This window comes from Aquarana catesbeiana, linkage group LG11, assembly GCF_042186555.1.
Source record: "Aquarana catesbeiana isolate 2022-GZ linkage group LG11, ASM4218655v1, whole genome shotgun sequence".
Classification (NCBI taxonomy): Eukaryota; Metazoa; Chordata; class Amphibia; order Anura; family Ranidae; genus Aquarana; species Aquarana catesbeiana.
Window position 1 is genome coordinate 261,692,498 of NC_133334.1, and position 24,148 is coordinate 261,716,645.

The 24,148-nt window shown below is 43.5% G+C and overlaps 1 protein-coding gene across 1 annotated transcript in view; it reads left to right on the forward strand.

Annotated features, from left to right (window-relative positions):
* COTL1 (coactosin like F-actin binding protein 1) overlaps positions 1-24,148 on the forward strand; it is a 51,333-nt gene that overhangs the window by 1,536 nt on the left and 25,649 nt on the right. Inside the window, exon 2 of the mRNA XM_073605763.1 lies at positions 1,224-1,306. Within this exon, the coding sequence (XP_073461864.1) occupies positions 1,224-1,306 (83 nt within the window). The remainder of the gene's footprint in view (positions 1-1,223; positions 1,307-24,148) is intronic.

Consider the following 24,148-nt stretch of genomic DNA (forward strand, 5'->3'; position numbering starts at 1 on the left):
GTTGCGGTGCTTTCGAAGTGCTTTTCATGCGCTTTGGAAGCGCTGCCCATTCATTTCAATGGGCAGGGGCGGTGTAGTAGCGGTGTATGCAGCGCTCCCACAGCGCCCCAAAGATGCTGCTTGCAGGACTTTTTTTTTGCAGTCCCGCAAGCGCACCGCCCCAGTTTGAAAGCACTCGGGCTTTCACACTGGGGAGGCATGAGAGGTGCTTTTCATGCTCTTTACAGGCGCTATTTGTAGCGCTAAAATGCCTGAAAAGTGCCTCAGTGTGAAAGGGGTCTAATTATACATTTATATAGCTCTGACATATTCCATAGTGCTGTACAGAGGACACAGAACTATTCACATTAGTCTCTATTCCAGAGGAGCTTACACTCTAATGTCCCACCACAGACACACTATTATTATTATTATACATATATATAGCTCTGACATATACTGCAGTGCTGTTCAGAGAACACTGAACCAGTTACATCAGTCTCTGCACCAGAGGAGCTTACACTCTAATGTCACACATTAGTATTATTAATAGGATTTATATAGCTCTGACATATTCCATAGGTCTGTACAGAGAACCCCAAGCCATTCACATCAGTCTCTGCATCTGCACTTTATAATTTCCTACCACACTATATACATAATTTCCTACCACACTATAATGTTATATATTTATATAGCCCTGACATATACTGTATAGAGAAGTGCTGTACAGAGAACACTGAGCCAGGCACATCAGACTGCACCAGATGAGCTTACACTCTAATGTCCCCCCCCCCACAGTCACACATTATTATTATTATACATTTATAGAGCTCTGCCATATACCGCAGTGCTGTACAGAGAACACTGAGCCAGTTATATCAGTCTCTGCACCAGAGGAGCTTACACTCTAATGTCCCCACCACAGTCACCCACTTTTATTAATATACATTTATATAGCTCTGACATATACCGCAGTGCTGCACAGAGAACACATCAGTCTCTCAAAGAGTCACATAAGTCTCTGCACCAGAGGAGCTTACACTCTAATGTCTCCCTGCAGTCACACACTATTATTATTATATATTTATATAGCTCTGACATATTCCATAGTGCTCTACAGAGAACACGGAACTATTCACATGAGCCTTTCTGAATTCTTTAGGCAGACAAAAATAAAGAGCATTTAGTGACTTTTTATAGTCATTATCAGTTAAAATTTGATGACTTTTCTCTTTTTTTAGGGTAACATTTAAATATGACGGCCCCACGATAGTTCCCGGAGATCAGGGCTCAGACTATGAAGACTTTGTAACTGCTTGCACAGGTAGGTGAAGCTGCCATAGCCGGTGATTGTATATAAGGGGGAGATGTGTAATGCATGGAATGGCTGTAGCTGTGCGTTGGTTGGGTGGGGTGGGGGGGCAGGGAGGGGCAGGCGGGGGGGGGGGGGGGGGCAGGTTTGGAGCAGGACCTGAGGCTATGGTTTTGGAATGTGCAGCATGATATGTATTGACTTGCCTAGCCCTGCCCTAATGGAGAACTGGGCAGCCGCTGACCTAGATATATCACTGCAATGACTATATCCTCTGAACATGATCCAGGTCATATGCAACCGAGAATCCAATTTGGCACAATTCAGTATAAAACATCACTTAATAGAACAACCGCAGACAATAAAATAAGTAAATGATCTGATAAAACTCTACAGGAAGTGTCTGGGGTCAAAAGTCCAATTAATGTACCTTTTAATCTGTTTGATAAGCTTCCTGGAAGCCAGATTCAGCAGACCTTTCACACTGCTTTTGGATGGTTCGGCAGCATTTCAGTGACCCTTTCCTACTATGCGCGGTCCTAGCCCATTATAACCTTTATGACCTGTGCAGATTTCCACTTTAATGGAGACGCCGCCTCTTGACGCTGTTCTTTCTGAGAGGGCGGAGCAGGAACCAGGGAACACATGGGCTGAAATCCTCAGGCCCAGGGCTGTTCAGACAATGAGCAAACCGGTGACCTCAGGGCAGGGCTGGGACAAGGGGTGGGCAGGAGGGGTGGCTTCCCTGGGCACTGTAGCATCATGTGAGGTGGGGGGGCACCATGAGGGGGTGGGGGGGGGGATTTGTGTTGGGTGGGGGAATTTGGGGGCAGCTGGGGGTAAGAATTGTTCTAGGAGGGGAACTTGGGGGGTGGTAGGAGAGGTAATTTGGGGGGATTTGTGTTGGGAGGGAGAAGAGGATTCGTTCTAGGAGAAGTGATATGTTAGAGGAGAACTGTGCTGGGAGGGGAATTTTTTTTGGGGGGGGGGGGTTTGTGCTAGTAGAAATAATTGGAGGGTATTTGTGCTAGGAGGGGAAATGGGGGGGGGGGGGGGTTGGAGTAGGGGAGTGAGGATGTGTACCTGGAAGGGATACTTGAGGGGTAGCGGATTTGTGCTAGGAGGAGTGGGGTTTTTTTGGGGGGGGGGGAGATGCAGCTGCTGTTTGGCTGACAATTTTTTGCATAGCTCCTTTGATTTTCCAATAGAGCGATTTCAGGAGGGAGGTTTTTCTTAGTTTCTGTTATAAAATTTTGTAAATAAGTAATTTTTCTCTTACACTGATATGCGCTGATGAGGTTGTATTGATGGGCACTGATAAGCAGTACTGATCGGCACTCATTAGAAGCACTGATAAGCACTGATTAGAAGCACCAATGGGCACTGATTAGAAGCACTGATAGGCACTGATTGGAAGCACTGATGGGCACTGATTAGAAGCACTGATGGGCACTGATTAGAAGCACTGATGGGCACTGATTAGAAGCACCGATGGGCACTGATTAGAAGCACTGATGGGCACTGATTGGAAGCACTGATGGGCACTGATTAGAAGCACTGATGGGCACTGATTAGAAGCACTGATGAGCACTGATTAGAAGCACCGATGGGCACTGATTAGAAGCACTGATGGGCAATGATTAGCAGCACTGATGGGCACTGATTAGAAGCACTGATGAGCACTGATTAGAAGCACCGATGGGCACTGATTAGAAGCACTGATGGGCAATGATTAGCAGCACTGATGGGCAATGATTAGAAGCACCAATGGGCACTGATTAGAAGCACTGATAGGCACTGATTGGAAGCACTGATGGGCACTGATTAGAAGCACTGATGGGCACTGATTAGAAGCACTGATGAGCACTGATTAGAAGCACCGATGGGCACTGATTAGAAGCACTGATGGGCAATGATTAGCAGCACTGATGGGCACTGATTAGAAGCATTGATAAGCACTGATTAGAAGCACTGGTGGGCACTGATTAAAAGCACCGATGGGCACTGATTAGAAGCATTGATGGGCACTGATTAGAAGCACTGGTGGGCACTGATTAGAAGCACCAATGGGCACTGATTAGAAGCACCGATGGGCACTGATTAGAAGCACTGATGGGCAATGATTAGCAGCACTGATGGGCACTGATTAGAAGCACTGATGGGCACTGATTAGAAGCACTGATGGGCACTGATTAGAAGCACAGATGGGCACTGATTAGAAGCACCGATGGGCACTGATTAGAAGCACTGATGGGCACTGATTAGAAGCACAGATGGGCACTGATTAGAAGCACCGATGGGCACTGATTAGAAGCACTGATGGGCACTGATTAGAAGCACTGATGGGCACTGATTAGAAGCACAGATGGGCACTGATTAGAAGCACTGATGGGCACTGATTAGCAGCACTGATGGGCACTGATTAGCAGCACTGATGGGCACTGATTAGAAGCACTGATGGGCACTTATTAGAAGCACCGATGGGCACTAATTAGAAGCACTGGTGGGCACTGATTAGAAGCACTGATGGGCACTGATTAGAAGCACTGATGGGCACTGATTAGCAGCACTGATGGGCACTGATTAGCAGCACTGATGGGCATCGATTAGCAGCACTGATGGGCATCGATTAGAAGCACTGATGGGCACTGATTAGAAGCACTGGTGGGCACTGATTAGAAGCACTGGTGGGCACTGATCAGAAGCACTGATGGGCACTGGTTAGCAGCACTGGTGGGCACTGATTAGAAGCACTGGTGGGCACTGATCAGAAGCACTGATGGGCACTGGTTAGCAGCACTGGTGGGCACTGTTGGGGCTGCACTGATCATCAAGACACTGATGATCAGTGCCCTGATGATCAGTGACGATGTCCCCTGTGTGGATTGCCGCTTACCGGCTCTCCTCCTCTCCTCACGTGCTGTCACTGTGATTGGTCTAAGCTGGTCACATGGTAAAGAGCCACTGTGATAGGCTCTTTTCCCATATCTATGATCAGCTGTGTCCCAAGGACACAGCGATCACAGATCCATGCGGATGCGTGCTGCAGGGGGCGCGCGAGAAGTGTGATCATCAATGGACGTCAATAGACGCCCTTCCAGAAATGTGCAACGCTGCTGTAGCTGTCATTCGGCTATAGAGCCAATTTTAAGAGGTTAAAATGACTTCTAAAATTACATTAACATTAGATTTTAGTGCTCAGTGGTTGGGACAATCTTAATGTGTGATTGCAATGTGTGTAAAGTGTGTAGAAGACTCAGCATGACAACTCAGGAGCACAATTGGGAGACAGGGAGAGAGCGTTGTCACCCTATAGCAGGAAGTGCCTGAACAAGAACCTTCATGGTAGGATCACCGGGGATTATTCTAGAAAAAGCTGCAGATTTAGGAATATTTTAAATGACTTCTAAAATTAAATTAACGTGAGATTATAGTGATCACTTGAAGTGGCCATGCCCATGGAATGCGTGTTGAAATTATTATTATTATACAGGATTTATATAGTGCCAACAGTTTGCGCAGCGCTTTACAACATGAGGGCAGACAGTACAATTACAATACAAATCAATACAGGAGGGGTCAGAGATCCCTGCTCATTAGAGCTGACCACTTCCTTCGGAAACCTGTGTGACATGGTGACAACACAAGAGCACAATTGGGAGACACGGATAGAGGGTTGTCACACTGTAACAGTTAGTGCCTGAACATGAACCTTCATAGCAGGATCACTATCTCTACCTGGCGCTTACTGGTATACCAATTAGAAGATTTTTTTTTTCCAGGTAAGCTAAGCTCAGGGAGGCAATAAATCACAAGGAAAGAGAGAAAGGATTATTTTATCAGAAGAATGATAGATCGGTATTATAGTGACAGAGCCAACAATAGGTTCCTGGGCTGGTCAGGCCTGGGAACTCGGATCAGACAAAAGCAGTGAAAGGTGAACGAAGTGCGAGCTTTAGGTGGGGCCACTTCTCGCCATTGTGGTCTCTCCTCACACAGCGGGGGAAGAACGATTGAATGGTTATACATTTCATATACAACTCACCTTTCCTGACAGTATTGTTCATTATTTTGTAGATATTATATAAACTCTTCCATATAGAGAGTGAAGTGTCTGGCCTCAGGTGATACACAGAGATTAAACAATTCCCCCTACATAAGTTGTACCTGTTTATCTGCAGTCTTCTCTTCTCTACATCTGTTCAAAATCCATGAATTTGTAAAGCTTGTCTGAGAGTTTAGAAAAGAAGGGGGTGCAGAGCTGAAGTTACACTCAGCAGAGCTCAGTGAAAAGAGCTCTGAGAGCTGATTGGAGGAAAGGGCCAACCCCCCTCCCGCCTCCCTCTTTACACAGCACACTGGAACAGAGCTAAGGCTGTGTCTATGCACCAGAGGAGCTTACACTCTAATGCCCCCCGCCCCCACACAGTCACACAAATTAATATTATACATGTATATAGCTCTGACATATACCATAGTGGTGTACAGATAATGCTGGGCCAGTCACATCAGTCTTTGTACTAGAGGAGCTTACACTCTAATGCACACTTTCTCTTGTGACATCCGTGTGGTTTAGATTGGTTGACTTGCAAATATTCACAAATGATGTGATGGCCGCTAGGGGCGCCCTACCACAGGAAGTATTGGGAGTGACACGCTTCTGTCCCAACAAACTTCCCACGTGTTAATAAATACAAAATCCAGCATAATGAGATGTTTGCCCTTTGACCTATCACCCCGCACTTTGCTTAATATTCATAGATTAGTCCGACATTCACAACCATGCAGTGGCGGCTGGTGCTAAACTTTTTTTTTTGGGGGGGGCAAACAAACCCCCCAGGCCCCCCCCCCACTCGCACTCAGCCCCTCCACAGTGATGGTCCCCCACACACAGCCCCTCCATAGTGGGCCCCCCCACTCACCCCGCCGCGGTGATGGCCCCCCCAGACTACCCCCTCCATGGTGACGGTCGTCGTCCCTCGCACTCAGCCCCTCAACGCCCCGCACTCACCCCTCCACAGGGATGCCCCCCCCACTCACCCCTCCACGGTGATGGTCCCCCCCCAGCACTCCACCCTTCACGGTGATGGTCCCCCACTCACCCCTCCACGGTGACGGTCCCCCCCCCCCCCCAGCACTCACCCCTCCACGGTAATGGTTCCCTTGCACTCACCCCTCCACGGTGACGGTCCCCCCCCCCCAGCACTCACCCCTCCACGGTGACGCTCTCCCTGCACTCCTTCCACCATGATGATGGTCCTCCACGGTCCCTCCCAGCATTCACCCCACCCCTCCACAGTGACGCCCTCCTGTACTCAGGCCCTCCACGGTGACGGTCTCCACGCATCTCACCCCTCCACGGCTTCCTCGGCTTCTCCTTCAGGCCAACCCGATCTGCCTCCTGTCCTGATTGGCCAGGAGGAGAAGCCGGAAGACAATGGCGAATAATAACTCGCTAGTGTCACAAGTGGGTTGGTTCGGGGCGCAGTGCTCTACGCCCCAAGCCCAACCTTTTTCAAGCCAATTAGAGCCTGGATATTATTTATAAAAATATTAATGATTAAATATTATTTTTAAAAGCATTGATTAATAGATATTATGTAAAAGACATTAGTAAATAGATATTTTAAAAATATATATATATATATAAATATTATGTATAAAAACATTGATGAATAAATATGTATTTATAAAAACATTAATAAATAGATATTATTTATAAAAAGATTATTAATTAGATATTATTTATTAAAGCATTAATAAATAGATATTATCTTTAAAAACATTGATTAATCGATATTATGTATAAAACATTGGTAAATAGATATTATTAAAAAATATATAAATTCGTTTATTTATAAAAACATTGATGAATAAATATGTATTCATTAAAACATTAATAAGTAGATATTATTTATAATAACATTGATAAATAGGTATTATTTATAAAAACATTGATAATTAGCAATTATTTGTAAAAGTGTTAATAAATGGATATTATTTATGAAAAGATTTATAAATAGATATTGTTTATAAAAACATTAATAATTAGATATTATTTATAAAAGCGTTAATAAATAGATATTATTGATAAAAACATTGACAAATAGTAATTATTTTTAAAAACATTGATTACCATTTTTTTTTTTACATAATATCGATTAATCAATGTTTTTAAAAATAATATTTATATATTTGTTTTAATAATATCTATTTACCATTTTTTTTTTACATAATATCGATTAAATAGATATTATGAAAACAAATATATAAATATTATTTATAAAAACATTAATAAATAGATATTATTTATAAAAACATTTATAAATAGATATTATTTGTAAAAGTGTTAATAAATGGATATTATTTATGAAAACATTTATAAATAGATATTGTTTATAAAAACATTAATAATTAGATATTATTTATAAAAGCATTAATAAATAGATATTATTGATAAGAACATTGACAAATAGATATTATTTTTAAAAACATTGATTAGCATTTTTTTTACATAATATCGATTCATCAATGTTTTTAAAAATAATATTTTATATATTTGTTTTCATAATATCTATTTACCGTTTTTACATAATATCGATTAAATAGATATTATGAAAACAAATATATAAATATTATTTATAAAAACACTGATGAATAAATATGTATTTATGACAAAACATTAATAAATAGATATTATCTATAAAAACATTTATAAATCGATATTATTTATAAAAAAGATTAATAATTAGATATTATTTATAAAAGCATTAATAAATAGATATTATTTTAAGAAATATTGATTAATCGATATTATGTATAAAACATTAGTGAATAGATATTATTTAAAATATATATATAAATATTATTTATAAAAACATTGATGAATAAATATGTATTTATTAAAACATTAATAAGTAGATATATCATTTACAAAAATATTGATAAATAGGTATTTATAATATGATTAATAATTAAATATTGTTTATAAAAACATTGGTAAATAGATATTATTTAAAAAAATTAAAAAATATATATTTATATAAAAACATTGATGAATAAATAATTATAAAAACATTAATAAATAGATTTTACTTATAAAGAGATTGATAGATATTATGTATAAAACATGAACAGTAATGATTGGATTTTGTTTCAGAACATGAAAGTAAAAATTACAAATTGTTCTTTAAGTGGAATAAGAATGTGGTCCTGTTCCAGCGATCTGATTGGTCCATTAATGTGTGCACTGGGGTATGCAGAGCTTGTCTGATAATTAACTGAACCGTCCCTCAACCAGTGTGCTACATTAATCTCTTCCAAGTACGCACAATTCTCCTCTGCGTCTCCCATCATTCTAATGTGCCAGAAACCCAACAACACCAATCAAATGTGCAGCTGGATTCTTTTTTTCATTGCGCAGTTTAGTGAAAGTGGACCTGTCATCACATATACAGCGCAGCATGCTCAGTAATGTGTCAGTGTTACCTTTGCAGTAATTATTACCTCTCACAGAGATCACAGTACTGTCCCTGACAAGAAGGACTGCACCATCTTTGTTCAGGCATCATCCAGAGTCACCATCTACTTCCTGGACTGAGATGCCGGTGTTTCGTCAGATTCGGCGACCCGTCAGATTTTGTAACGGAAGTGATGTTCTGTCGCCGCCATCTTGCTACACCCCGCACTCGTCCACAGTAAGGATACAGTGAGAAGGCGGCAAGCGGACATCTTTTTACACCCACCGGAGTTTTACATTTCCATACCTCCCAACTTTTTGAGATGGAAATGAGGGACACCTATTAGCAAAACTATGCAGGCATAGGACACACCCCTTGCCACGCCCCTTAAAGGAGAATTGTACAAAAACACAAGATTGGTTAAACCCACAAAATTCTTTTTTTTACCACTACTATTCCTTTATATTGGCTTTTGGAATTTACAAATGCAGCAATTCAGAAATCAGATGAAATGTTTAGTGCTGGAAAACACTTTTTGATAGATAAAAAGTGCATTTTATATACATCTATATAGATCAGACCAAAATGAGGGACAAATGAGGAGGAAAGAGGGACAGAGGGACATTGCTCCAAATCAGGGACAGTTGGGAGGTATGCATTTCACACTTATTTTTACCAGTAAACTGAGCTTATATAGTGAAATTCAGTATTTAAAAAAAACGATTGACTGTTTTTTAAAGCTGAATTTTAAAAGCAGCGTTGTGTTCTGTCAGATTAGCAAACCTGTGAGATCAGCAGGTTTTCCACTGCTTTTAAAATTCAACATCTAAACAGTCCATCTGATTTTTAAATACTGAATGTCACTATATCAGCTCAGTGTAGTGGTAAAGATAAGTGTGAAATGCAAAACTCCGGTGGGTGTAAAAAGATGTCCGCTTGCCGCCTTCTCACTGTATCCTTACTGTGGACGAGTGCGGGGTGTACCAAGATGGCCGTGACGTAACGTCACTTCCATTACAAAATCTGACAGGTCGCCTAATCTCATAGCTCCCAACTGTCCCTGATTTCGAGGGACTGTCCCTGATTTGGAGCAATGTCCCTCCGTCCCTCTTTCCTCCTCATTTGTCCGTCATTTTGGTTTGATCTATATAGTTGTATAGAAAATGCACTTTTTATCTTTCAAAAAGTGTTTCCTAGTGCTAAACCTTTCATCCAAATTCTAAATTGCTGCATTTGTAAATGTTAAAAGCCAATATAAAGGAATAGTAGTGGTGAAAAAAAGGCCATTGTGGATTTAATTAACTTTTTTTGGTTAATTCTCCTTTAAGGGGGTGTGGCAGGAGGCGTGTCCTATGCCTACATACATTTCCTAGTAGGTGTCCCTCGTTCCCATCTCAAAATGTTGGGAGGTATGTAATCTGACGAAACACAGGCTCAAGAGATGACACAATACATGTAAATCTTGGCATCTATGCACTTCTTGAGTGACACAGATCAGCCCCTGCTGCAGCCTCTCACCTTGTGACTTGCTACAAAGTTACAATGTACAGTCTGATCATTAGAGGAGGGGAGACTGAGGAAATGCTTCCTCCTGCCTGCAGCAGACTGATGACATCATCTCAGCCTAGGCAAAGTTACTAGACTGGAGCTCAAGGACGCCTTTTTAATGAGAAAAGGTGGAGCTTGTCTATTAAATAATACTGTTGCTGTATATTTTATCATGTCAGGAATTTATTCCTACAATCTTGTAAAGTTACTGATCTAGGTCCACTAGATGCGGGGCTGTTCAGAAGGAAGAATGATTGAAGGCACAGAGGGATTCAGTGAATGGGGGACCCCCGCACAGTAAATAACAATGTACGGCACGCTGCTGGATGATATTGATTCTCCGTTTTGAGTTGTAGTACAGAAGTTGGCGATGTGCAGAGTATGAATACGATGTATCCTGTGAGTGAGCAGAAAGAGGAAATGTCATGATGAGGAAATAGTGATATCCGACCCGAGGACTACACAGGATGGTCCCTTGTGCAAGAGCCCCAGATTATCATCACTAAGGGCTGATGTGACTGGCTCAGTGTTCTCTGTACAGCGCTGCGGTATATGTCAGAGATGTATAATAATAATTACAATACTTCTATTAATTTTAAAAAGTTATAAATGTATAATAATATTAGTGTGTGACTGTGGAAGGGACATTAGAGTGTAAGCTCCTCTGGTGCAGAGACTGATGTGACTGGCTCAGTGTTCTCTGTACAGCGCTGCGGTATATGTCAGAGCTATATAAATGTATAATAATTACAGTGTGTGACTATGGGTGGACATTAGAGCAGTGGGGGCTGGTGCTCCATCTTTTTTTGGGGGGGGGGCGCCCCCGCCCAACCTTTTTGAAGCCAATTAGAGCCTCCGGCTCCAATCATATGCTTTAAAAAAAAAACAAAAAAAACTTGTAAAACTCTGTGCGTCCCGTGCCCTACATGGAGATTGGGGAAAGGGCGGCGCCCCTGCGCCCCCTATGGATCGGCCGCCGCTGCATTAGAATGTAAGCTTCTCTGGTGCAGAGACTGATGTGATTGGCTTAGTGTTCTCTGTACAGCACCGTAGTATATGTCAGAGCTATATAAAAATGTATAATAATAGTGTGTGACTGTTAGAGCTATAAATAATAATTACAAAACTTTATATTAATTTAAAAAGATATAAATGTATAATAAGAATGGTGTGTGACTGTGGTAGGACATTAGAGTGTAAGCTCCTCTGGTGCTGCAGAGACTGATGTGACTGGTTCAGTGTTCGCTGTACAGCACTGCGGTATATGTCAGAGCTATATAAAAATGTATAATAATAATAGTGTGTGACTGTGAGGGGGACATTAGAGTGCACATTTTTGTTTTCTAAAAATCTTGCAATCATACAGCTTGTTATTAAAACATATTTACATATATACAAAAATAAATAAAAAACAAACAGGCTTACATCAACAGATAACAAAAAAAGCAAATGGCTTTTTGCCAAAAAGCATAAATAGAACTTTATACAAAGAAACATTAATTGTATTACTGGACATTAGAGTGTAAGCTCCTCTGGTGCAGAGACTGATGTGACTGGCTCAGTGTTCTCTGTACAGCACTGCAGTATATGTCACAGCTATATAAATGTATAATAATAGTGTGTGTGACTGTGGGTGGACATTAGGGCATACCTCCCAACTTTATGAGATGGGAATGAGGGACACCTATTAGCAAAAGTTTGTAGGCATAGGACACACCCCTTTCCACGCCCCTTAAAGGAGAATTGTACAAAAAAAAATTATTGGTTAAACCCACAAGTGCTTTTTTTACCACTACTATTCCTTTATATTGGTTTTGGACAGTGGCGTCTCCAGCTTTCATATTTAGGGGGGGCACATGGGGGGACAGGGACAAAAGTAGGGGGGCAACTATAAAATGCAAATATATATATATATATATATATATATATATATATATATATATCTCCTGGGGCCCTTTACTACGACCCCACAATGGCCCTTTCACATGTTCTGCAGTGAGTTCCCTTCCTACTGTATTGGGGCCCCCCAGGGTGGCAGAAAACAAGAGATATATGTCACCAGCATACCAAGAAAATATAAGGGTCCAAAGCAGTGGGAGAACTATCAGGGTTGCAAAGGTTGTCTTGCCTCCGGGCCCTGGTGTTCTGCCACTGTGGGGTTCCCCAGCCTCCTCTTGCTGTCCCGCCCCTGCTATTGACAGCGCTGGTCTGAGAAATCAGTCTGTTTTTTCAGTAACTGAGAGTCCTGGTGGAGTCCTTCCTGCAACTCGCTCTTCTCCCTGCCAATGAGGATGCAGGAGAAGGAGCAGATCGGGCAGCCGTGGTTGTGTGAGCACTCGCATTATGCAGTGTCAGTGAGCAGAGGGAGGGGGGAGGAATCACCCGCAGGAGCTGACTGGGGACTCTCTCCCTCTTAGACATTGATTTTTTTTTGGGGGGGGGCACATGGTGGGGCACAGCATAATGTTGGAGGGGTCAGGGCCACCTCTGCCCCCCCCCCCCCCTAGGGACGCCATTGCTTTTGGAATTCACAAATGCAGCAGTCTAGAAATCAGATGAAAGGTTTAGCACTGGAAAACACTTTTTGATAGGTAAAAAGTGCGTTTTATATAAATCTATATAGATCAGACCAAAATGAGGGACAAATGAGGAGGAAAGAGGGACAGAGGGACTTTGTTCCAGATCAGGGACAGTCCCTCGAAATCAGGGACAGTTGGGAGCTATGTTAGAGTGTATGCTCCTCTGGTGCAGAGACTGATGTGACTGACTCAGTGTTCTTTGTACAATATTTTTGGAATATGTCACAGCTATATAAATGTATAATAATAATAACAACAGTGTATGATTGTGGGGAGACATTAGAGTGTAAGCTCCTGTGGTGCAGGGAATGATGTGACTGGCTCAGTGTTCTCTGTACAGCACCGTAGTATATGTCAGAGCTATATAAATGTATAATAATAATAGTGTGTGACTATGGGGGGGACATTAGAGTGTAAGCTCCTGTGGTGCAGGGAATGATGTGACTGTCTTGGTGTTCTCTGTACAGTCATTTATGATTTGCACTCTCTTGTCGCACTGCAAAGTCAGGAAGGTAACTTCACTGCATCCTGATTCAGCTTCTTGTCTCTGCTTGCTGGACAGGACGGCGAGTCAGAAATGCGATGAACCCGATTCATAGTCTGATAAGCGAGTTGAAGGTGTGACACCGGAAGCTGTAAAGCTCAATTTTGGTGTCACAGTTTGAAAATCATGAAACTGGCCAAACAGAATTCTACATAAAAACAGGCGGAAGATCTCACATCAGTTACTCTTTTTTTATTAATTTTATTTGCAGCCAGCCCCAGAAAAGGGTGCCATATGAAATGAAAGCATGAAATGTTATTTAGCGTGTCTGAGTGCGGAGAACACTCGTACACAACCCTCATAGACACAGGCTGTAATTACAGTGATTTCTCTGTGTCTCCTGATCCATAGGGTGTAATTATGGCACCCCAGGGGAGCAGAGTGGCAGGTGAACGCTGGCGGATAACAGCAGGAGGAAAGTGATTTTGTGCCGTGTTTGTGCACCGATGTCACCTGTTCGGCCCTGCCGGTGACACCCGCTCAGTCACCCCGTCCCCTCCCCCGCTCCCATATCCACTCTTTTCACTCCATTGACAGCGTCTCCGATGGGACAGAGAAAAGGACGAATGTCCATTGTCTTCGTCAGATCTTCGCATCGCCAGAATGGGAATCGAGTTTCACTTTGTGTGTTTGTTTTATTTTCTGCTTATTGTCGGGAATGAGATCTCCATTTAAAAGCAAACATTTCGAATGAGTTTATGTTATCCATGTCTGAGGTTTGCTTGCTCATTCAGGACGCGGGGAAGGGGGGGGGGGGGTAGTTTTATTTTTCAGTGCTGACTCACCAGAGTTTATGAAAACCAAACCAGGCATAGAGAAAAAATTTAAACTGACCTCCGGCCTTCCCTTCAGTCTTGCACAGTTGTACCGGCTCCTCTCCTGGACTAAAATGCCTTACTCCGATTCTCACCGCACACTGTGAGCTTCTCACAATGTGCATTAGAAGCTGCAGCATGTCAGATAGAACCCGCCTCATTTCTTGGCTGGAGGACATCCAGCATCATCTAGCCCAGGGGAAGGCAACCTTAAAGAGGTGGAGATCTACCCGAACAGCATGGGAGAAGTCAAAGATCACCAGGAACAGTGTCGCCTTCTTACACCCGATTAAATCACATGGCACGGCAATCATAGGTTTAAATCAGGTGGTGAGGAGGCAAAATATCGCCCTCCTCACCACCTGTCACCACCTCGGATCACTTTTCAGAGGAGCAGCAGTGCCTGCTGCACTTGTGAATGAGCCCTTAGTTGCATTTGAGGGCAGCACCCTTAAGTTGGAGGATGGTAAAACCCTGCGGTTGACCCATGGATTTACCACCCCCCCCCCAATCCCTACCCCCTTCAGCTGCTGAGGCAACTGCCAAATGTGTACACATGCCACAGCAGGAATTTGGTGGGTGCTACTGCCTGTCAATCATGACCCATTGAAGTAAATGGGGCCACTCTGCTTATTAGCTGAACGGCTGCACTCCGAAAAAAACCTTTTATTTGTGGCAAAACAGTGTAGAAGATCCAAAAACTCTTACATTGTGGTGATGAAAGGTACAGACAGGCTAACGCGTTTCACATCAATATGGATGCTTAATCATAAGCTATGATTAAGCATCTATAGTGATGTGAAACGCGTTAGCCTGTCTGTACCTTTCATCACCATGATGTAAGAGTTTTTGGATCTTCTACACTTTTTTGCCAAGAATAAAAGGTGTTGTTCGAAATGCGGCCTGCAGCTGCTTTCTTCAATTTTCTACACCATCGCAGAGCCTGCACCTGAAGTTGTGAGTGGGGAGGGCGATTATTAGAGACACCAACGCGCTTGGAGCGGCATCGCTGCCTCACTCTGTTTATTACATATGCAGAATCTGCTTCCTGTTCTGTGGACCTTCACAACGGTTGTGCTTTACTGCTCCTTCCCACAATGCAAGTCTGTGCATCCACCCACCCATTGAAAACAGTGCACCCCTGGTGTGGATGATTCCCTTTTATCTGTAGCTGCTTAGCGGGAAGCAGAGCAATTGTACTGAGCTCCCTCTAGTGGCTGATCTACAAACATCTTTATTTAATTCAATAAAAAAAATACGTCAAAGCAAGCTTGTAACGATTCAGAAAATGTAAACAAAAATAGAAAATAGAAACACAGTATCAAGTTCATCATTCAAACTTCATCATATGTGGTTAGTAAAGGTACATTGTAGGTTATGGCTCATCTGAGAATACATACAGAACCCTGAATAGAATGATATCAAACTGTTGTTACATTTTGCAGAAATCGTTCGCTTGTTCTGCAAATGTTTGCTGTTTAGAGAAGTATTTTGCTTGGAAAGATTACTAAGTGCTGATATCTGAAACACACTTCTTCATCTTCCAAAACGACATTGATTAACTCCTTCCAGTCGGTCGTACGCATATATGCGGCTTCTCAGCGGGTGATCCTTAACGCCCAAGAGGCCGCATATATGTGTACCTAAATATAAACAGAGCTGTGCCGAGAGCGTGCGCCCTGCGCGCTCCCCGCACAAGTACCAGCCGCAAACGGAAAGCTCCAGATCCATACTTCGATCGGGAGCTTTCTGATTATGTGAACGCTGTGACAGCCAATCACGGCAGTCAAATGATCAGAAACCCCACCCCGCATAGGAAACCCCTGAAAGGGCTGGGAGGCGCTGGCGCCAAGGGGTTAAGCAGAATTTTGTTGCAAATTGAAGAGATGACCGTAAACCCTATAAACAATTGCCAATTATAGTAATAAATGCATCTGAGCTGCAGACTGTCTGCAGCCTCTTTGCAGCCACTTCCTGTCTACATGCACTCCAGCATTGGCCGCGTGACATTTCTCAGGTGGTGACAATGGTGGACCGTATCTGTGCAATGTGTTGAAATGGCCAATTGTAGTCTCCATTGGAAACCTAAGTGACAGGGCGACAAAACATGAGCACAAATGGATGATGGAGACAGAGCGTTGTCACCCTATCATAGGAAGAACCTGAACAAAGGACCTTCATGGCAGGATCACCAGGGATAATTTTATTTTTTTTGTAAATTCTTTAAGAAGGACGAACATGCGGAAATACAGAAACATCCCCAAAGGTAAGTATACCAGGGATTATTTTATTGGAAGCTGAACATTTAAAAATCATATTAATATAAAATGTTAAAGGGTAACTCCACTTTCGTGGGGGGAAAAAAAATAGCAAATAAAAAAAAATAATATAGCGTAGACAATTGCGACACAAGTCATATTGTTATTGAATGTTATTAAAAATTACCTTTCCTTTTCAATCTGCAGCCGCTGTAATTTTCTGAAAATGCAATATGGCTACCTGGAATTGTTCTGTACACAGAATGTGTTCTGACCACCCCCCAGAAACATCATTTCCTGCTTGTGTGAATGGCTCATCAATTTTCCCAGAAGTCTGCCCAAGATACAAGTCAGATTTCAGGCATCCCCTGCAACAAAAATGTCATTTTTGGTGAGACACTCCCAGTAGGGACACGTCTAAAGGGATGCAGGCCCAGCAGATTTCCTCGTTAGAGCCCTGCAGGTGCCGCAGCTGATAGATAATAATGAAACCACTCCCTATAGAACCACTCAGCACTGAGGCTCAGAGGAACACACAGGGATTACTTTAGAAAAACAAAAGGTAGGAATCTGCAACAAAGGTTGTTATAATCCTTGTAATGTACAGAGATCACCTGGGGGGGGGGGATGTTTTTTTTCTCAACAAAAGTGGAGTTATTCTTTATAATGAGGTTTTAGTGATGGGGCTTAATGATGGGTACAGTTAAAAAAAAAAAAACACATTCCACTTCATCCTGCAGCCTCTAAATCCCCCAAAATGTGCAGAAAATTACATTTTTCTTTTTTTCGGGGTTAGGTTGAACAAACAGTTTTGGAGGGTGTCAGGTATGGGTCTTGCTTATAAGCTGTTCTCTCATGAAGGCAAGTAACTGAAAACACTTAGTGATTTTGCAGTTTTACACATTTAAACTAAATCACTCCAAAGACATGCTGGTAGGTTAATTGGATCCTGTCTAAATTGGCCTTAGTATAGGTATGAATGTGAGTTAGGGACCTTAGATTGTAAGCTCCTTGAGGGTATAGGGACTGATGTGAATGTATAATATATATATGTAAAGCGCTGCGTAAATTGACGGCGCTATATAAGTACCTGAAATAAATAAATAAATAAATAAATAAATAAATAAATTCTGCATTTCGTGTTTCAAAAATTGTATTATTTAAAAAAAATTAACATTATGTTCCAACAATATGTAAATAAGAATATATGGATCTGAAGCACAGCAATAAACCTTGGGAGCGGTTCATAAAAATTTTGCATAGCCAATGCAAATGCACTAGTAAAACACAGCATTATGGCCACTGGGGATGAGCCGAACACCCCCCCCGGTTCGGTTCGCGGTAGAACATGCGAACAGGCAAAAAGTTTGTGCGAACACCGCTAAAGTCCATGGGACTCGAACGTGAAAAATCAAAAGTGCTAATTTTAGAGGCTAATATGCAAGTTATTGTCATAAAAAGGGTTTGGGGACCCGGGTCCTGCCCCAGGGGACATGTATCAATGCAAAAAAAGTTTTAAAAACGGCCGTTTTTTTTGGGAGCAGTGATTTTAATGATGCTTAAAGTGAAACAATAAAAGTGAAATATTCCTTTAAATATCGTGCCTGGGGGGTGTCTATAGTATGCCTGTAAAGTGGTGCATTTTTTCCCATGTTTAGAAAAGTCCCTGCACAAAATTACATTTCTAAAGGAAAAAAAGTCATTTAAAACTGCTTGCGGCTGTAATGTAATGTCGGGTCCCGGCAATATACAGTAGAAGAAAATCATTGAGAAAAACTACATGGGTCCCCCCCCCCCAGCCCATTACCAGGCCCTTTGGGTCTGGTATGGATATTAAGAGGAACCCCGCACCCAAATTACATAAAAAAAAGGGCGTGGGGCCCCCAGGCGCTATATACTCTGAACAGTGGTGTACAGGCGGTCCCCGGGTTTTAAACAAGATAGAGACTGTAGGAACCCGAGCATAAAGCTCATCCCTAATGGCCACTAGATGAAGCTGAAGGGCATTGGAGATACAAATGTCTTTGTAACAAAACATACAATGTATTCCTTGCTTACATTTATTTGCTGATTCCCTCTAGCATTATCCAGAATTGTTATGTGTATCTCATGTTAGAAAACGATGCTCTTCAGCTCCATCTAGTGGCTATAATGCGTTATTTTACTGGTTATAACAAAAGAACATTAGATCAGAAGAGAAAACGGCTTAGTTAATTTTTGCCGAATTCAAACAAATGTACATTCAGATTCATGCGATTAAATAGACTCTTCGATTCTGTATCTGTCTTCAGTATTGAGCGCATATTCCAATAAGCAAAGTATAGTCATAGAAACATTATGATGTGGAGCATGGGATCTTTAAATTATAACCGCGGGCCACATCTGGCCAACTACAAGATTTTGATCAGCCCTCAGCTAGACTCAGTGACATATCTTTAATGTGCACAGATTCAGGGTTAAGGCCAGCAGAGGCTGCCTGTGCTCTGCCCATCAAAGCCCCTATGGAACAGGGGCACTGATGTAAAGGAGGACTCTGATGGGGACTCTGATGTAAGGGAGGATCTGATGTAAGAGGGACTCTGATAGGGACAGTTACATAACGGGGGCTATGATGGGGACTCTGATGTAAGGGGGATATGAAGGGAACCCTGATGTAATGAGGACTCTGATGGGATCTGTAATGTAAGGGGTACTCTGATGAAGATCCTGATGTAAGAAGGATGCTGATAGGAGCCATAATGTAAGGGGCAGCCTTGATGGAGACCCTGATGAAAAGGGGATGCTGATGGGGACCCTGATACAATGGGGATTCTGATGTAAGGGAGGACTCTGATGGGGACCCTTAAATAATGTGGGCCCTGTTGTAGGGGGCTCTGATGGGGACTCTGATGTAAGGGGGGATATGAAGGGAACCCTGATGTAAGGAGGACTCTGATGGGGATTCTAATGAAGACCCAGATTAAGGGCGGATGATGATAGGAGCCATAAAACAAGCGGCAACTCCGAGAGAGACCCTGATAAAAAGGCATGCTGATAGGGACTCTGATATAAGGGGGACTTTGATTGAGACAATGATGAAAGGGGGACTCAGATGGGGACCCTGGTGTAGGGGGGGTATCTGACGGTGACCCTGATTTAAGGGGGGGGAGGGGACTCTGAGGGAGACCCTGATGTAAGTGGGAGCTCTGATGGAGACCTTGATGAAAGGGGGTCTCTGATGGGGACCTTGATGTAAGAGAAGACTCTAATGGAGACCTTGATGAAAGGGGGTCTCTGATGGGGACCTTGATGTAAGAAAAGACTCTATTGGAGACTTTGATGAAAGGGGGTCTCTGATGGTGACCCTGATGTAAGAGAAGACTCTAATAAAGACCTTGATAAAAGGGGGACTGTGATCGGGACCTTGATGTAAGAGAAGACTCTATTGGAGACCTTGATAAAAGGGGGACTCTGATGGGGACCTTGATGTAAGAGAAGACTCTAATGGAGACCTTGATGAAAGGGGGACTCTGATGTGGATCCTAATGTAAGAGAAGACTCTATTGGAGACCTTGATATAAGGAGGACTCTGATGGGGACCTTGATGTAAGAGAAGACTCTAATGGAGACCTTGATATAAGGAGGACTCTGATGGGGACCTTGATGTAAGAGAAGACTCTAATGGAGACCTTGATGAAAGGGGGACTCTGATGGGGACCTTGATGTAAGAGAAGACTCTAATGGAGACCTTGATGAAAGGGGGACTCTGATGTGGATCCTAATGTAAGAGAAGACTCTATTGGAGACCTTGATATAAGGAGGACTCTGATGGGGACCTTGATGTAAGAGAAGACTCTAATGGAGACCTTGATGAAAGGGGGACTCTGATGGGGACCTTGATGTAAGAAAAGACTCTAATGGAGACCTTGATGAAGCACATCTAGTAGAAGGGTATAGATTAAGAATGGGTGTATAGTAAATATTATCGGAAACCCTCCATACTTAGCTAGGTATCTATTCAGACGTCTCCCTCCGTCAGGTGGACATGTGATTCTCTTACAATAAATTTAGCATTTTATTCGGAGTTCCAGTTTAATCCAGCAGCTGTTTTCCATTAAGAACCAGTTTACAGACTGGGAGACATCACCCGTTATCTCTTAAAATGCCTCGGAGTCCGCAGGGATGTCATCATCCACTGCAGGTTCCTGCCTGTCGGAGCGGCATGCGCGGACTTGCAGCCTCATTGCCGAGCCAAAGGTTTACATTCTTTCCATGGAAAAACTCACCAAGTTGAACATACGAGGGACAAATGTGATCTTCTGGAGCAGAATTCTGGAGCCCAAAATCTAGGTGCGCAAAATAGCGAAAATGTTCTTCCTTTTACAGGTGCATGGGTGACCTTGGTTGGATATAAAGCTTAAAGCCCAACTCTAGGCCAAACTTTTTGTTTTATTTTGCATGGAGTGTTGAAAGTTTTAAGGCTCTGCAATTCTGAACTTCTGGCAATTTTTTTTTTTTTTATGCTGCCCTCATATCCTGGTGGCAACCCCCCCCCCCCCCCCCCCCCCCGTGGCACTATTCCAACACCAGTGATGGGGCACCATTCCCCTTTTTGGGATGTGAGCAGGTGGAAGTGCTTACACACCTGTATTCATTCCAGCCTACTGACACCATCAATGGGGGACTATTCCTCCCAATAAAACCAATGATAGGGCACTGATGCTGGGGCATTTATTTTACTCTCATTGGCTACAGTCCGGCCCCTGTAAAGCCTGAAGGATAGTAAACTGGCCCCTGGCTTAGAAAGTTTGGAGAACCCCCGAGATAGATGATGCTGGACGTCCGCCAGCCAGGAAATGAGGCGGGATCTAATATCTGACTTGCTGCAGCTTCTAATGCACACTGTGAAAAGCTTAGAGTGTGCATTGAAATCAGAGTAATCCGTTTCAAGACAGGAAAGGAGCCCTTAGTACTGTGCAAGACTGAGGTCAGATTTAAAGTGTCTGTTACCTAAACATTTCATATTTCTGATATGTTCCTGCTGTACCATATACTTGTAAGAGAAAGTCTCCTATTCTCTTTGTATTGCATCCTTTGTGTAAAATCCCTGGTGTTCCTGCCAGTCCCTCCTGCTTTTCTATTAAAAATTGACCACACTAAGCAGGAGAGCACACTGTGGTCAGTTCTCTAGCTGTGCTGGGAACTCAGTGTGCTCTCCTCCAATGATCAGACTTGTCCTGACACCCCCCCCCCACACACACACACACACACACACACACACACACACACACACACACACACAGCCTTTCACTGGGAAGTTCAGTGTACTGCTGTTTCTCCTCACCCCAGCTGAGAACCGAGGGAATGCGATCACTTATAAAAAAGGGGAAAAAAGGAATTTATAATGTTTTTTTAATATATCTATACAAAAATGTTTAATTTCATTTCTATTTTAAACTGAGCCCGGGTTCACACCTATGCGAATTAGAGGTGCGTTTCCGCACCTCTAATTCGCATAGCAGGAGAATGTGACTGGCTCCCTATGGAGCCAGTTCACATATCTCTGGGGCGGCTGCGGTGCACACTGCACAAAAACGCTGTGCGTCTTTGGCTGCGTTTCAGGGCCGAATTCAGGCATAGAATCGGCCCTGATTCGTCCCTGAAACGGTGAACAGGGACGCACAGCGCTCCTGTGCGATCCGCAGCCCGTTGTGGTGTGAACCCGGGCTGAATGGGTTGTTTTACAAGGTGATAGTTTACGATCACCTTAAGATTTGTACTCAGAAATAACCCCCCCCCCCCAATATTTAGAGGGCACCCTGTGTTAATTTTCCTTACCTTTCCTTCCTGATCTGCACTGCAAACTCTCGAATATGACACTACTTTCAGCTATGAGACAACACATGCCACACCCCTTCAAAGATTTAGGGGCCAGTCGCCAAGCCTGAGTGCTGCCGCATGGAGGCAAGGGGCGTGTCTAGCAGCATGTAGGTACCTCTAGGGCGTGGCCGGTGCTTGCCTAGAATATTCACAGAGGCTGTATTAAGGATCCAGATAGAGGAACGGAGCTGTGAAGGTAAGTCCAAGAAAAGGAGGGTTCCTCTTATACCTTTTGGGGGGGTCGTTTGGGGATTATTTTTTTTTTTAATCTCAGTGGACAGATAGAAATACAGGACGATTGGAAACAATCATGCGTCTCGTTCTAATATATTAATTTTGCTGGGTTGCTGGCAGGTTGAATCACATCCCAGATTCTTATTGCTCTCCAGTGGATAAATCTCTCCACCAGAGTTCCGGCTCCATCCAGCTGCTGCCTCGGCCATAACAGAACTTTAAAGTAAACCCTAAAAACAAATTCATTTGCTCCCTCTTGGTTGTATAATATACAATTGAAAACTTTTCATTCTACCTGTTCCATAAGTACAAAAAATATCTGTTGATCCTTCATGAAATCCGGTGAGCTGAAAACTCTCATGTTATGGAGATTAGGAGAAAAGGGGGGGGGGGGGGGGTCCTGTAGCCCTGAAAGAAAATGTTTTTTTAGCATGGACTCCAGTTTCCTCCCACATTCCAAAGATATGCTGGCAGGTTGTTGGAATTGTCTCCTTTCTAAACTGGCCCTAGCATGTGTGTGAAATTTGGGACGTTAGATTGTAAGCCTTTGGGGCATGGATCGCAGCTTCCTCCCACACTTCAAAGATATGCTGATAGGTTAGGCAGGCCATAGACGGTGCAAATTTCTTTGGTTGCAGGAAAGAAATTTGCATGATTCCCCATCAACAAGGACAGTGCAGACAGGGGAAGTCCTCCTGCCGAGCCACTGTCTGCTCCCGGCGGGGGACAGGTGGGGGAAGACAGCGATTATCGCTAGCAGCCACTAGTAATAATCGCAAGTGAATGCGGCAGTCTGATTGTACCCAAGTTGATCGATCAACTTGGTGCATTGAGCCTTCCCACACACGGTTCGATTCAAACCATCTATGGCCGGTCTTAATTGGCCCTAATATGAATGTATGTGAGATAGGGACCTAGATTGTAACAGTGGCGGCTGGTGCTCCATTTTTGGGGCAGGGCAGCAAACAAACCACCCGCCAACTCCCACCCCAGTTCGGTCGGTCGGTCCACCATCAGTCTAACCCCCCCACCCCCGTCACTCGCTCATCCACCCACCAGCCCCGTGCTTACCCCATCTAGGTCTCGGGCAGCTTCAGCTCCTTCCTGCATCTCCTCCTCAGCGGCTTTCTCCTCAGCGGCCAATACGGTAGCTTCTCCTCTCGTGGCAATCGGGTCTTAAGACCTGCTTTCTGATTGGCCGGGAGGAGAAGCAGGAAGTCAAAAGCGAATATTAACTGGTTGCCACCCGCCCACCGTCAAATGACGGCGGGGCGGTGCGGCTCTCGTTCTGGGACGCCGTCATATGACAGCGTCCCAGAATGGCCTCTCTCGCGTGCCCGTGCTAGGACACGGCGCGACCCCGATCTCTGTAAAGAGCCGCGCCCGCGGCTCCTTAACCATGTGATCGGCTGTGTTCAATCACAGCTGGTCACATGTAAACAAGGAAGTGCCGGTAATCGGCGCTCCTCGCCTCGCACTGACAGAGTGTGTGGCCAGGAGAGCCAATCAGCGTCATCACCACGCAGGGGGACATGTAGGAATGTAATCAGGGCCCTG